This window comes from Lytechinus variegatus, chromosome 17, assembly GCF_018143015.1.
Source record: "Lytechinus variegatus isolate NC3 chromosome 17, Lvar_3.0, whole genome shotgun sequence".
Taxonomy (NCBI): domain Eukaryota; kingdom Metazoa; phylum Echinodermata; class Echinoidea; order Temnopleuroida; family Toxopneustidae; genus Lytechinus; species Lytechinus variegatus.
In genome coordinates, this window is record NC_054756.1 from 29,308,503 (window position 1) to 29,325,868 (window position 17,366).

The 17,366-nt window shown below is 33.2% G+C and overlaps 1 protein-coding gene across 1 annotated transcript in view; it reads left to right on the forward strand.

Moving 5' to 3' along the window:
• LOC121430703 (otoferlin-like) overlaps positions 1-17,366 on the forward strand; it is a 108,836-nt gene that overhangs the window by 65,320 nt on the left and 26,150 nt on the right. Inside the window, exons 34-41 of the mRNA XM_041628059.1 lie at positions 2,546-2,931; positions 3,336-3,452; positions 4,384-4,392; positions 5,761-5,784; positions 9,238-9,249; positions 11,314-11,374; positions 13,245-13,408; positions 15,935-15,940. Of these exons, the coding sequence (XP_041483993.1) occupies positions 2,546-2,931; positions 3,336-3,452; positions 4,384-4,392; positions 5,761-5,784; positions 9,238-9,249; positions 11,314-11,374; positions 13,245-13,408; positions 15,935-15,940 (779 nt within the window). The remainder of the gene's footprint in view (positions 1-2,545; positions 2,932-3,335; positions 3,453-4,383; positions 4,393-5,760; positions 5,785-9,237; positions 9,250-11,313; positions 11,375-13,244; positions 13,409-15,934; positions 15,941-17,366) is intronic.

The window sequence follows — 17,366 nt, forward strand, 5'->3', positions numbered from 1 at the left end:
CCCTCATTTTTAAGTAGGTCTACTATTTTCTCAAAGGATGTACATGTATAATATCCAATTCGATTGAAATTGAACAATTGATATCAGATTGTAATTCAGGTACGGGACTGTCTGTCGACAACATTAACCCAAAGATTTAGAACAGAAAAAAAACACTTAATAGCATTACATTTTCCTAAAAGCTTGAGCATGAGTAAAGTAATGCATCTGTATCTTCACTCTTACATGTAACCCTTCTTCCTCTCAGTCTCTGAATAGAAATACAGAATGGCTTTATATATTTTATTAATACTCTTTATACCATTTAAATAAATTTATCAACAGAAAAAATGTATCAAAATTAATTTCTTGTGACTTCTGCTTTGATATCTTCTCTCTCTCTTTTTTTGTTTTTATTTTGCTGAAAATCTGACATCACATTTTTTTATTACTTTTTTAAGTCTCATGATACCTTTTAGACTAATTTGCAATTTGCTGATAGGCCTAAATGTAGTTCTGCAGGTACAAAATATTTTGTGAGTGCATGTCAGGCCCAAAATTGCTCAAAGTTTGATTTCCTTCACAAAGCCAATGCATATTGTATTTATAGCCAAAATTTATAAATATGTTTTTGACATAAATATATTGTTTTAACAGTAGTTCATTGTATTAGATGTGCAACTGAAGAGCTCCATAAAATAAAGTGAAAACAAGAAAATATGTATATACTCTCATAATATTAAATACATGAGAATGTTCTTTTATTCTACCACTTTAAAAATTATGTTTGAAAAGAATCTGCAAGTCCTTTGAAGCTTTATTGAAAGATCTTCAGCCATATTCTCACTTTACACATGAATCGTTGTAATTCAATTACTTATAAATGAACTTGAATAATTTTCAGACTACTAACTATTGAGTAACAAATTTATGTATTAGTAGTAACTTTTGTTTTTATCTTGTACATAATGTGACTGTTTGGGTTTGTGATGGGAATTAGTTGTTTTCATGTTATGATCATTAATAAATACATGTGACTCTGGATTCTGCCAAAGTCAAATCTCTTGGGAACAAAGACAAAATTTGACTAAGAAGATGATATCAGCACCTGTAGGTTCTGCATATTTTGATCTGAAACAATGCTTTAAATTTGGCAATCATTTGATTTAGAGAAAGTTGACTAATGCAGCATCTACTGTAGAAATGTCTGATTTCTTGATAAATATTGTGTCCAAAGCTTTGTCACATGCTGGGTTTCACCGCAGCTTTCTAAAGTCTCCCAGTCCATTGGTTTATCTAGACATAAAGGCCCGAATTCACAAAGGTGGTTTTAAACCCACGGTTGAATCAATGGTTTATGCAGATTTCCTGTATAAATTACACTTAATTTAGTGTGCATCGGGCGCGTTAATAACAAATGTACAATGCTGTTGCGCGCTTTTGTCACAGTGCACCAAATCTTTGCATGTTACCATGGTTAGATACGCTATTTTATTCATGAGTCCACTGTTTGAAGAGTGGACTTATTAATTCAAAATAGTGGACTCATGAATAAAATAGCGTGGATAACCACGGCAATAGGCGTCAATTTGGCGCACTGTGACAAAAGCGCGCAGCAGCATTGGAATTTTTTAATATATGCAGTAAAATAAGTGTACTTCATACAGGAATCCTGCATAAACCATGGACTCAAAAGTGGGTTTTCAAAACCACCTTTGTGAATTCAGGCCAAATTGTTCAGATTACTTGAATAGATTCTACGTGGAACTCACACTAAAAGATAAACCTAAATTGATAGTAGAGCATATCAGGTTAGCCCATGTGATATTAGACCGTTTGAGAAGTAGATAAACTGCCTATAGACCAAGTGAATATGAGCTGTGTCATTGTTGTGTAGATTGTTTTTGTTTGCCAAAAGATTTTGAAAAAATTTACTGAAATGTATCCTTTTCTAATATCAAAGCCTGAATAGTAAGCTTATATACTTATTGCATATCCATAATATGTATACACAGTAAAAACACTTTTTACTATATGAATATTACAGTAGTTGTTTGAACAATTAAAATAAGTGTATAGAATCTTAGACAAAATTTGATTTTCAGTACTAAATTCTCAATAAATTAAGCATGGTTGTTTAAACTTTTAAACCACTTCCGTAAACAACAAAATTTGAGACAGCGTTTTACTATACTGAATTAATGCAAAAGTTTAGAATATTTATCCGATTGTGATGAAATTTTCAGTGATATGTTTGTCTAATTTACTCTATCTGTTCAAGACATACGCCTTTAAATACCATGCCTACAGTTTACTTCAGCATGTGAAAATGAATTAGTTAAACCAGAATTCGAGAGCAAATCCACTGGAAGTTTTTCAAATCCCACCGCTGCCACTGTTTGATGAATTTCAGCATTTTGCTTGATTAATTTTTACTCTTCATTTATTTATTTACGTATGCAGGTAATGATTTTAATCCTGAAGTACTCCTTTAAAGTCACAGAGCTTAGGATACAAAATGATTTGAATTTGCTATTTGCTCTTGCTTGCTTACTTTCAAATCCAGAGCTGTTAGGAGCTGGTGGTGTGGGCAGCCTAGTAAGAGGTGGTCTGAATGGATCTGCCAGACTCCCTGGTAATGGTGTCCCCCAGCCCCTGAATGGTAACGGCAATCTCCTTGGCTCTGGGCGGGTCTCTAAGGCTGCCTCCAAAGCTGGATCCAAAGCCGGCTCAAAGGCTGGGTCTAAAGCTGGCAGTGTGATCATCACTGTGGATCCACCCCCCGATCCAAATGGTAAAGATCAGCCACCAGCAGGAGACGCAGTGATAGACATGCCAGCAGATGGGAAGCCTCCATTGGAAGGAGAAGGGGGTAAAGATGAAGCAGGGAAAGAGGGATCTGTGAAAGGCAGCGAGAAAGCTGGAGAAGGAGCCGAGGGAGGAGCTAAAGAGGTCAGTAAACTATTTCATTGGACAAACGCTTTTTTTTCCATTCTCGAATCACATTTCATCAAGAATTCATATCTTGATATCAAGAAGTAATTCTGCGATGACATTAAGTAAATGGAAATGGTTAATGTAAAAATAGGATAAGAACAGCTTGCCGAGGAACTTTCTGTAGACCAGCAGCACCATGATTACTGGTGCTGAGTAAGGCTATCTTCCAAAATTTCATTTTGTTATATTTGCATATGCTATTTTGAAAATTTTTTAAAATTTTTCACTGGAAATGAATTTAAATCGAAGCATACTCTGGCTTTAACATGAAGGTATGACAAACAGAGCCTCTATCAAGAGATATCTTCAGTTATGTCTTATATTGGTCAGCTAACACTATTTTATGCATTTAACCCCAGGGTGAGAATGCAGAAGGAGCCCCAGGAGCACCCTCTAAGAAGAAACTTGATGAAGATGAGGAAAATTCTCTTGACTGGTGGTCAAAATACTTTGCTACCAAGGCCGCTCTTGAGAAGGTATGTAGAAATTGTAAGAATAGGAATGTTTTTCATTGTATATTGTATTTTTTATAAAGTTAGAATTTATCAATAATTCTCTCGTTTATTGTTAATCGGACTCACTGTGTATTAAAGTGATTGGTTAACATTGGTTTGACTTTTTAAAATCTGAGCTAGAAGGTCACACTTGTCACCTGTGTCTGCGATATGTTACAAAAATGAAGCCCAGAAAAAATTGCGTTCGAAAATAATTATTTAGTGCCTCAAAAAATTGAAATCTAAAGTGACCAGATACACCATCTTAATTTCATCCCATACACTTATGAGTACTATTTAGGCGTCTATAAGATGCCTATTTACAAAATCAGGGTTTGCCTTGTAGTTTCAGCTTTTCATTCTCAATAATGGTTGTTTTCAGGGTTTATTAGTTCTAATACATGCACTTGTACACATGTTTCATCTTGGTTTGAGAATTTTTTAAATCGGCTGCTCACAAAGTTAAACAATACCTTTAAGTGTGCATGCATGATTGAAAAACCTCTAGGATTTGGTGTAAACATTGTTGATGAATTCAGATTTGACCAATATATATAATAACTTGATGCATTAATTATCTACAATGCAGTCATCAAAACCCAAAAGTGATTTCTCTCTCTCTAAAAAAATGAAGAGGCACAAACAATGCATGTGGTCTAATTGTTTCTTAAAATCCAAGTTTAATCGTGCTATCTGATTTTTCTTTGTTAAAGATATTTTGATGCACTTTATATAGGGGCAAAAATTCAATTAAATTCATTAAGGTACAGGAAGACTTTTTTCAAGGCATTAGGAAGATATTTATCTATCTGTTGATTCCATAAGTCAAATAGCTTTATATTACAGTCGCGTACATAGAGTTGTTATTATAATCTCAATTTCATGTTATTGTTTTTATTCATGTTACACACAGGAGCAAATGGTGAGATAATGTCGTGTTTTATTACTAGATAGTAGCATTTGTCATGTTATGATCATAACACTAATCTACATGCTAGGACCGATTTCCATCTCTTGGCTAAATTGAGTTTAACATGGGATCAGTATTGTTGCTCATAATTGAGCCATCTTGTGTGTAATTTATATCCAGAAATATTCTATTCAAAAGTGCTAGAAATGAATAAAGATAATGTGCACAATCTTCTCTGGACATATATTTTATTTCTTGATTTACATGTACACTAAATGAACTATAATGGACTTAGATTATCCCTACATTATAGTCAATTGTGATGTTAGTGAAAGGGCGAATTTATCTTTCTTATTAGCTCACACATTTTTCCAAGCCACTTTATTTGTAGATTATTTTTTTAAGTATTTTTGTTCTAAAGAAATGTTTATATTCCATTTTATGTCATGGTTTTGTCATTTAAGTTCATGAGGATAAGGAACAATGTTTCTTAAAGCAAGCATGAAAAGAAATGCAAATCTTATCTGGCTGTTAGTCCATTCACAAGTTAATGTATATTGAATACAAACATGGATTTCTGAACCCCCCCCCCCCCCCCCCCCCAAAAAAAAAAATAAATAAAAAAATAAAAAAATCATGACAGTTGTTAAGGTGAGCTCTTATTTTAGAATGTTTTTTAATGGAGATTAAAATGGACTCCTGTAGGCATGAGCCCAGTTATTTAATTAAGAGCTCTATTCTTTAAGTTATTCAATTTCGAGTTTGATCTACCAAAGTGAAAACATTCAGTGCCTCAGATTTTTTTATTCCAATTGTTGTGTGAAATTGTTATTTCATTGGATGTTTGACATAGTATTACGAAGTACAAATTAAGTTTTAAGATCGGATCACCAACAGCATAATATATTTTACAGGATATAAAAGCTGATTTTTTTAGATTATCAGTTTATAGTTTCTAAAACTTTATATTTACGGATTGATAAGCAGTTCCCCAATAACATAAAGTAGATGTTATTTACTGTAAAATCTACTAATTACTTTGATAATTGTTTAGTGTAGCTGTGTGTTGGTAGGATGCAGTTCATTCTCAAATATAAGAGTAGATATTTATAAACAGTTTGATCCTAATTTTAGCTGTAGGTTTATATGATTGAATTGTGTGCATTTATTGTGGAATTACTGGCTCATGAAAGTAATGATTGGTAACGATAGGATTCATCCTTAACACAGTGCTCATTATCTGGTAAACAGAAGTAAGAATTTGCCAACTAATCAATATTTTTTCAAAACATTTTGAAAATGTACTTTGTTGTTATATCACTCCATAAATATTCCCTCAAAGATCATCTTTTTTTATTTTCATGTGTATTGCGCAAATAGCGGATACTGGCATGCATTAATATGGTCAGTCTATGAATGTAGTATTGAATATTGCTGTGACAAAGCATTGCAATTCATTTTCTTACACCAAGTTTCATCAAGTAATTTAACAAAATGAAGTGGCACATGTAATGCATTGGGATTAAGAATTAAGGGTGAAACAAAAACATGTATTTTTAAGATCTGCAGCGTCTAAATTTTAACATATCTTTTTAATACAGAGTTATATATCATTTACATAAATTTAATCAAATCAGTATTAGAACCTAAGCATTTGTTCAATAAATTGACATAATCTAGTTTTCCAAGTGGCATGAAAGTGCAAAAATGAAGTGATATATTGTTCCAGTCCAATCATAAATGTAAGAAATATCATTTTTTATGATCATTAGAATAAGCCTAGAGATAATTAAAGAACAGGAAATGTGCATATACATGTATACACACAATGGTTTGTATATATTACAGTATTGGTAGAATTTAACAAAGAATTTGAACAAGTCAGGTTGCCTTCCTTAAAGAACATAAATGTATACTTTTGTGCCACATCATTTTGTTAAATGCACATTTCAAAATTGTGATCATCATTGGGATTTGTACATGAATCACCGTCATCATCATCATCATCACCATCATTATCGTAATCATCATCGTCATCATCACCACCATCATCATCATCACACCATCATCATTGTCACCATCATCATCATCATCACCGCCACCACCACCATCGTCATCATCAACAAAGCCACAACTACAATATTACCATCATGGTCATCAAAATGAACAACACCATTGTCATTTCCTTCATCATCATCAATAAGGATTTTTTTTTAGTCACTCCATTTTTGTCTCACCTGCATAGCAGAGTGAGACTATAGGCGCCGCTTTTCCGACGGCGACGGCGGCGGCGGCGTCAACATCAAATCTTAACCTGAGGTTAAGTTTTTGAAATGACATCATAACTTAGAAAGTATATGGACCTAGTTCATGAAACTTGGCCATAAGGTTAATCAAGTATTACTGAACATCCTATTAGAGTTTCATGTCACATGACCAAGGTCAAAGGTCATTTAGGGTCAATGAACTTAGACCATGTTGGAGGAATCAACATCGAAATCTTAACCTGAGGTTAAGTTTTTGAAATGTCATCATAACTTAGAAAATATATGGACCTAGTTCATGAAACTTGGACATAAGGTTAATCAAGTATCACTGAACATCCTGCATGAGTTTCACGTCACATGACCAAGGTCAAAGGTCATTTAGGGTCAATGAACTTTGGCCGAATTGTGGGTATCTGTTGAATTACCATCATAACTTTGAAAGTTTATTGATCTAGTTCATTAAACTTGGACATTAAAGTAATCAAGTATCACTGAACATCCTGTGCGCGTTTCAGGTCACATGACCAAGGTCAAAGGTCAATGAACTTTGGCCGAATTGGGTTATCTGTTGAATTACCATCATAACTTTGAAAGTTTATGGATCTGATTCATGACACTTGTACATAAGAGTAATCAAGTATCACTGAACATCCTGTGCGAGTTTCAGGTCACATGATCAAGGTCAAAGGTCATGTAAGGTCAATCAACTTTGGCCATGTTGGGTTTTTTTGTTGAATAACCATCATATCTCTGTAAGTTTATTGGTCTAGTTCATAAAAAGTGGACATAAGAGTAACCATGTATCACTAAACATCTTGTGCGAGTTAGAGTAGTTTTCAAAGTCAGCACTGCTGCTATATTGAACTGCGTGATGCAGGTGAGACGGCCAGAGGCATTCCACTTGTTTTAAAGATTTAATTGCTTTTTAAAAAAGATAATTCTAAGATTCAGCATGATATATAATTTGTCAAAATAGATCTGTAATGACCAACACAAGTTCTTGAATGATAATACCCAATATTCATAATGCATAACTTGTATATCATGTGTATTATGTAATTTTGCAACTTCAAGTGACAGTGTGAAGAACAGGGATTACTCTTTCGGATTAGCTAATTTTCTCATTTTAATATGTTGAAGACCAATCACTGTTTTGGCTATTTACCAAGAACGTGGTCCTAGTGACTTATTGTTGGTTTGGGGGTTGCAGCTAGATCACATATAGTGCCGTGCAAATCAATAGGTCCCTATTATGTCATTCCCATCATCAGTGCTTGTTAGTACAGTAAACATTTCTCATTGATTTATCCATTATTGCAATTGATTCATGTGACAATCATCGTGTGATGGAAATTAACTATGTTTTGATAACATTTCAAATATGATTTTTGTAATGTTCTGCACATTTACAGCGGTCACATAAAGGTCAAAGGGTATGTTCATCCAGCATTTGGTCTCATTCTGAAGTCTAACCATGATTATATATATTTCAACATGCATGCCTTAATATTGTATTATGACATTAAAATTAGCATAATTATAATCAGTAGATGACTTTATATTTTATGAAGTCAGTTGGAACAAGATTTATCTAATTAAAGGGATGTTCCAGGCTGAATAAATTTATATCTTAATGAATAGAGTAAAATTCACAGACCAGAATGCTGATCAGATAATCAGATAATAAATAACAAAGTTATTGAATTTTAAAGATTTGCATTATTCCGGTGAAACGGTTCTAGGCATGTTCTCATGAATATTCATTAGATGGGCTGATGATGTCATATCCTCACATGTTCTTTTTATTTCATTATATGAAATGAGGTTTATTAAAAATTTTGCTAGGTCCTAGTACCAAGAACTATTAAAAACACAATTGACAACTGATAAAATGCATTTAATTATTTATTATTGCCGCAACTTATTTCATCATAATGGAGACACATCATTTACACATGTATGTATTGAAAAAAATGAAACAATTATGATTTCATGTACTATCATGAGAAAAAGGAAAGTGGGGATATGACATCGTCAGCCCACCTAATGAATATTCATGACGATGGGCTTATAACTGTTTTCACAAAATATTGACAAACTAAAAAATTCAATTACTTTGTTATCTGATTTAGATGAAATTTTCAGCATTTTGCTCTGTGAATTTACTCTTTTTATTTAGTTATAAATATTTTTAACCCGGACTATCCCTTTAAATACCATATTTCAAATTTGTAACCATAATCTTTTGTCTTCATATCATTAAAATTATTTGAATTCTCTATAGAGAGATGATGATAATAGAGTTAAGTATGAAAAATGCAAATTTTGATTTGACAGCAAATTACGAATTTTAGAACTGCACTCATTCAGTATGATGTAACTTGTTTTAATCAGTTTGGTTGTCATAGTTGACTTTCAATTGAAATTATATCATCTTGTATCTAATAGTATTTATTCATGGTTTCTATCTTGTCAATTTATAATTCATCCATTTTACATGCTAACAAATGTGTGATTCAGAAAGTTTTCATTAACTTTGTTTTCCTCATATTTTTATCAATTATTCATAATTTTGATACTGGGGAAATAGGAATATGAAGAGGTAAGAATATGGTTTTTCTTTCCAATGTGATCCTCGTTTTGTTTGAGGTGTTTTTTTTATATTTTGATTGAAATTCAATGTTGATGAATGAATATTGCTTGCGAGTGTTGTTTTTTTATTCTTTACTTTTATTTTAGAGAAAAAGACCTGTATTCACATACGTATGATACATCTGGAAATCACAATTAATAGTTGGAGATTTGCATCATTCCATCCAGCTATATTTGGTGTCTGTTTGAAGAAAAATGTTTTAAGAAATTAGAAGAGAGTAATTGAATTGCAGATTTCATGACACAAAATCAAAATAAAGTCGATCGTTAATATATTTTCAAATACAGCTCCTAAATGTAGCATATTCGAACCACTTGAAAATCTTATCAATTATCAATTTATCTTTTATGACTTGGAGATAAAACTTTTCTGTTTGCATTGTGATGTATAACTTTGTGTTATATTTTATCACTTCATTTAAAAGTTGACATTGTTAACATTTCAATCCAATTTAGTATTTCATTTGTTCTTTAACCCACTTAGCACAATATGATACTGATATGATTAATACACATTTTTCATGGACCCGAGTCCAAGTTTTATCTCGGGGCATAAGGCAATGGATTTAATTGAAAAAAACATAAGAAAACCACCCTATTAAAGCAGAATCTTGAAAATTGGATAGTATATTTTAAAATATATATATATAATTTCAACTTATATGAGAATACTTTCTCTGTTTGCATTACTTTATCGTTGAGCTAACATAGTGAACACTTGAGCATTTCATATGTTCTTTAACCCATTTAACATGATATTAATTCTACTTTTGATATGCATGTGTAATTAATACACATTTTCACCCTTTCCACAATTTTCATGTATCATGGACATGGGCTCATTGAGTTGAATAAAAAGGAAACGTTTATCATGTAATACACATTTTCATTCACATCCTCCACATAACTGTTTTAGGGCATATTGGAATAGTGATATTTATGGGGATTTACCATGAAACTAACGACAGGCTTTGCAAATATTTCAGAATTGTTCAAAATGTTGTAAATCAAAGCGTATTAAAGTCATAATTGAGCATTGTAATCAAGGATTTAGAGCAAAAAACTACATGGTGTTTACTGATATGCATAGCTCACAACACCACTCATTTTGGTGTTAAAACAGCACCACCAGCATTACCAATGACCACACCAAGCATTTGACACCAGTAGTTCATGGTGTCAGTTTAACACCCAATGTTGTTTATAACATGTCCTGTTTGATTTTTCAACACTTTTTGGAGTTACGTTCACACTACAAGGTGTATTTTAACACCTGAAAGTGTGGTCATCCCATAACATCAACTGGTGTTGTTTTTAACACTGTACAAGTAGTCTTTACCCAATACCCAGGCATGGCCAAAACACAGAGGCCCGTATTCTAAGGTTAGGTTTAACTTCGACCATGTCTAACTCTGTGCTAACATTGTGGAAACCAAAGGTGTCAAAATTTTCCTTACATTGTATGTTTCCTGTGGTGTTTCCTAATTCCTGAATGGTGGAGAAAGCTATCTTATTTATCTTTCCGAAATTGTTAGAAATGATTTCAGAGAAAAAAATGAACAGATACATTGAAATTCTACTGTTAGAGATTTATGCCACTATTGGCTATCCATAGTTAAACCAGAGTTTGAATGAAACCTTACTTCAGAATACGGGCCAGAGAGTTTAGAATTACTGCCATAAGACTCACTGCGCTCAATGTCCACTGGTATATGAAGTTTATAACAAAGGTATGCTGACACTAATCCTAACCCTAATCAAATACCTACAATATAATAATTTTTTTATATATTTTTGTTGGTTAGTGTATCCATCGTTAATACAGGTACTTATATTGATGTGTCTTGAATTCCAGCAGCTTTGTTATGGACTTATACAGCATCATTATATGTCCATTGATCTTTTTACTACTTCCACAGTGTATCCTACAAATCAGTTCTCTATTACTCAGATCATATTGATTTGAATCAAATTGATTTTAAAAAAATGAAGTTTTGTTTTTGATTGTTTGTAGGAACAAGGAGATCAAGCCGACGGCAATGAGGATATAGACCTAGAACAACCACAAAATGAAGGTATATATGACATTATCTTAGAGGGCTAGTGATTAGATATCTGTTTAAAAGTATTCCACTTTGGTTTACCAGGTTAATAAGCAAGTGAATTATCATCATCGTCAAGATCATGTATACAGTGCGTCCCAGAATAAACGAAACCGAGATTTAGCGATCATTTATCATAACTTAATCATAAATAGAATAGACAAATGACCTACCAATTTAAAGCTTAGAATCTCCTCTTTCATCTGATGTTATTTCATCGGTTATTTCTTATTCACGCATGAGTGAGCAAAAACAATTTGAAGAAAGGATACCAAAAACTCATTTGGCGGGGGTTATCTGGGTTTCAAAAAGAAAACCACATTTCTGAAAAGTTCAATATCTGCTCTTTAATTTGGTACCAAAATTACAAAAAATGGTCAAGAAATAAAAAAGTCCTGTTCATTTGAAATAAGGCTTGTATTTCCATAATTTCATGAGATAAACGTGTTTTCACCGGTTTCCCACAGAAGCTTTCGCATGGTGAACAAAAGATTTAATGCATGGCTGATCGTCAACAAAACAGAGTGTCGAGAGAGTTTGAAAGCCATCCTGGAGAACCTCTTCATTTTATGAAATTATTAAAATTCAAGCCTTATTTTAAATGAACAGAACTTTGTTATTTCGTGATCATTTTCTGTAATTTAGGTATCAAATTAAAGAGGAGATATTGAACTTTTCAAAAATGTGGTTTTCTTTTTGAAACCCAGACACCCCCCGCCAAATGAGTTTTTGATATCCTTTCTTCAAATTGCATTTGCTCACTCATGCGTGAATGAGAAATAATCTAAGTAATATCAGATCAAAGAGGAGATTCTAAGCTTTAAATTGGTAGGTCATTTGTCTATTTTATTTATGATTAAATAATGATAAATGATCGATAAATCTCGGTTTCGTTTTTTCTGGGACGCACTGTATATTCTAAAAAGGGTATATTATATGTTTGTCAGTTATCAGTATAGTTTATAGCTGGCTATAGCTATGAGTTGTGAAGTCCCCAGTATTACCTGAATAGATGCGATCAATTGTTGAATTAATCTTATATTGAATTGAATTTATTACCAAATATTACTGTCAGGTACAATTACAAGGAATATACATCACATATAAACAAAACATTTGGTAATTGGAGCTAACATAAATAGCAAGATGCTAATCGAGGTGAGCCCCAAATAATGTCATTATCATAGTTTAAACTATAAATTTAACTAAATCTCATTATTGTACAACAAATTCAATACTAATTCTACTTATTACTGTTGCAGAAAGTTTCGATTATTTTCAGTGAACGTATTTACACTATTTACAAGAAGAAAAAATCTTAATTATCCACAAAATCTTTACATAGAATTATTTGTTTTCAGGTAGTATTTTACCATATCGAATTAATTATAATCTTCCAGTAGCATTAATTTTAACGATTTGTTAAATGTCTTACGACTGGGGGTGTTTCTAATATTACTTGGCAGGAGATTCCATAAAGTAGGACGATGTATGTATAGGGAACCTTGTCTAAAGAGTTTGCGATTGACGGGTCATGTGGTTAAAACATTGGACTCATGGACTCATAATCGCAAGGTTGTGAGTTCGAATCCCCACTCTGCCATCGTCTCCACTTTGATAAAACGACCTATATGTGTTGTCTATATAGTCAGCCACTATGACTGATTAACCAAGATGTTAAATGTTTCCTAGGTAATTGGTTATATACCAGCTTGGCATTTACCAGCAAAACGCTGTCCTCCCGAGTTCCTACAGGAGTTACCATAAACAGAAAACAAAAACAGATTGTCAATATTAATTTGATGTTTTTGGTATGTTTTACCCCCTCCCCCTTCACCCCCAGAGCTGATAACCATAGATACCACTGAGAAGAAGGAGGTTAAGCCGGAGGAGGGTAAGAAGAAGGTCGGGGCTCTAAAGAAAATGGGCGGCGGCCTAGCTGCTGCGAAGAAGCTCATGAAGAAAGGTGATGGAGACGAAGACAGTATGATGGATATGAACCAAGAGGTAACATCAAAATAAATAACAATTTCTCTTTTAACTAATTTCCCGAGATAACCTAACATTTGGTCTAGCAGCAATATCACTTGCCTTTTTACCTTTAAAGATATAGCGCTAGGGTCACAATAGGGTTTTTTTTCACCCTCAAATGCTATATTATTAGAAAATAAAATAGATGGTGAAAAAATATTTGCAAAAACTTGGGAAATAAATAGAATTTAAAAGCGTAGATGCCCACTTTATATAATTTTCCTTCACTTTGAGCAATCATTATCACTTTGAAAAAAACAATCATCTGCATCATTGAAAACATAAATTTAGTTCACTTTTGGTTGATTAGTAGTTTTGGTGTATGCATGCAGATGACAAAATAATGAATAGCAAATTGATATTGAAAAGTATGATTCCTGCTGCGTAGAAATAGTACATTTGATTTTGTAGAAGGATTGCATGTAGATATAGAAAATCAAATTCTTGGAGTAGGCCGATCAATTTGCACAATTCATAACTTGCTGATAATCACTGAGTACTGAATTTATGATTTACATTCGGAAATGCATATTTATCTCAATCTTATTGAACTCATTTTATCATTTGTTCATTTGTTAGCTCTAATAACCCATGTAATTTTAGAGGGACTGATTCATGATTGAAATGTATATTTTCATTCATTATTAGTCAGTTATCAATAACATTTACACAATGGGATGATTAATTTTAATATATATCACATTGTAATTTTACTTTCCATAAATTGCATTAATATGGTACTAATTATTAATAAAAGCTAAAAAATATATAAATGCTAATTTTCAATAAGAAGTGAAAAGAGCATATGGATTTATTAAAGTATACGTATAGCTGTCACTCTTTTTATCGATAATATTCAGATTTTTCTATTCTATGATTAATGTACAGCATTTTAAAAGTATCAAACATGAACATAACATTTCACTATCACTGGAATTAGGAAATAGTCAATGAAAATCACTAAAAATGATTTTTGTCTCACCTGCGAAGCAAAGTGAGACTATAGGCGCCGCTTTTCCGACGGCGGCGGCGGCGTCAACATCAAATCTTAACCTGAGGTTAAGTTTTTGAAATGATGTCATAACTTAGAAAGTATATGGACCTAGTTAATAAAACTTGGCCATAAGGTTAATCAAGTATTACTGAACATCCTATTAGAGTTTCATGTCACATGACCAAGGTCAAAGGTCATTTAGGGTCAATGAACTTAGACCATGTTGGAGGAATCAACATCAAAATCTTAACCTGAGGTTAAGTTTTTGAAATGTCATCATAACTTAGAAAATATATGGACCTAGTTCATGAAACTTGGACATAAGGTTAATCAAGTATCACTGAACATCCTGCATGAGTTTCACGTCACATGACCAAGGTCAAAGGTCATTTAGGGTCAATGAACTTTGGCCGAATTGGGGATATCTGTTGAATTCCCATCATAACTTTGAAAGTTTATGGATCTGATTCATGAAACTTGGATATAATAGTAATCAAGCATCACTGAAAATTTTGTGCAAGTTTCAGGTCTCATGATTAAGGTCAAAGGTCATTTAGGGTCAATGAACTTTGGCCGAATTGTGGGTATCTGTTGAATTACCATCATAACTTTGAAAGTTTATTGGTCTAGTTCATTAAACTTGGACATTAGAGTAATCAAGTATCACTGAACATCCTGTGCGCGTTTCAGGTCACATAACCAAGGTCAAAGGTCAATGAACTATGGCCGAATTGGGTGTATCTGTTGAATTACCATCATAACTTTGAAAGTTTATGGATCTGATTCATGAAACTTGTACATAAGAGTAATCAAGTATCACTGAACATCCTGTTCGAGTTTCAGGTCACATGATCAAGGTCAAAGGTCATGTAAGGTCAATGAACTTTGGCCATGTTGGTTTTTTGTTGAATAACCATCATATCTCTGTAAGTTTATTGGTCCTGTTCATAAAAAGTGGACATAAGAGTAACCATGTATCACTGAACATCTTGTGCGAGTTAGAGTAGTATTCAAAGTCAGCACTGCTGCTATATTGAACCGCGTGATGCAGGTGAGACGGCCAGAGGCATTCCACTTGTTATTTGTTATGATCGTTCCAAATGAACTGCTTTATATATGCATACATACTGTTTTTACGGTTTTATTATCTGACATACTGTCACTTATTCTGAACTCTGGTTTGAATAATTTAGATTAAGGTCTAAAGTTGTGGTTTAACTATGGAAAGCCGGATGTGACACAAATTCTTAGTATTACAGTTTCAATCTATGAGCTCATTTTACATTCAAGTCATTTGTGGTTTCCTGAAAACAACATAGTAAACGGAAGAGACGTACAGTGAATACCGAGTCTTGACATTTTTAGCTTTCCATAATTGTCACACAGAAGTATGCCTTCGTCTAAGTTCAATTGGATTTCAGAATACAGGAAACTGGGATCATTACATCGTACAAACATAATATTGCTATATATTTGTCATTCATTTTGTTCTGTACTTCAATATGAAGGAAGAGGTAATAATGTTTGTTGTGTTGTTCTTTGTGCCATGGTCTGCAGTAGTTTGCTTTTAGATTAAGCTTTTTGTTTGTTTGTTGTCTGTCAGAATGATTTTGAATTCATAAAATTACACTGCACTGTATAGGTCCTACCCACTCACCCCACCCACACCTGCAAGCCCATGCACAAACACTCTTCTTTCCCTTTGACAAACAGATGGTCACTTTGTTCTTATAGTTTTGACACTTGTGAAATGATATCTTGGTAATCAAATTGGCAAATTCTAGAAAGCAAATCAGATCATTCAATTAAATTTCTGAAAAGAATGGAAATACCTATTGGGTCATTATCTACATCAAACCAGATTGAAGAACACTTATCACAAATTGCCTTCAAAGTTACCTTAAAATCCATCAACATGGTCTATCAAACACATGAATACTTAAATATCATATCTTGCCAAGAAATAAAATGCGTTTTAAAAATGTATACACCCCACTCTCCCACGATAGTGTCATGTATGGTATAGCTCCCATCCTCCATGTTTGTGAAGCAAACTAGATTTGCTTGAAGAAATAGATATTTTGAAGCTTTTCTTGAATTTTAAAGGGTTTATTTTATAACGGAATTACTATTCCAGGAAATTTTATTAAAAGAGCCAGTTCTGTTTCCACGTCCAGGTCAGTTATGTATTAATTTACGGCAGTTTCAAAAAGTGTAAGATTTCCTGTATGTTTTGCCATTAATCTTTGAATTGAAACCACTTTTGAATTAATGATTACAATTCACAAAGGTAGATTATTAATATATCATACATGAACTAATCAACCAACAACCAACTCCCACACCATGCCAGACTGTTATAAGCTTGTGAATGGCTTAGCCGTAGATGATAAAACCTTGCAGTCATGTTAATACTTGAATGATTTTGATTTACAGCTAGGACATCAAGGATCATTTTGGGTTTGTGACACAATAGCGAGATTTTGATTTGCACGTCGACTAGTGGACTGCGACGAAAGTTCTTCATAATAGTCTGCTTTGTGTTTACAGTATATAGAACCCGCTGGAGTAAATCACCACGTGGCTTCGATCAATGGGCAAGGATCTGATTGCTCGTTTACTACATTTCGAACGAGCGTGATCTGAACGAAATCCACGGTCGTCATCATGAAGTTGACGTGTCAGGAATGGCTTGCACATGCTCAGTGTCGTCCAATCATGTGCTCGACTGACTTTGTATAACATCAACACAAAGCAGACTATTATGACATACTTTCGTCGCAGTCCACTAGTCGACGTGCAAATCGAAAACTCCCTGATATGATTTCCATCACTCATGTTTTCTCTAATCCATTTTAACATTTTCCTAGAATTCCTTTTCATCTTCTGCTTCATCCTTTTGAAATTTGTTAACCAGTCATGCAATGTGGATGTTGTATT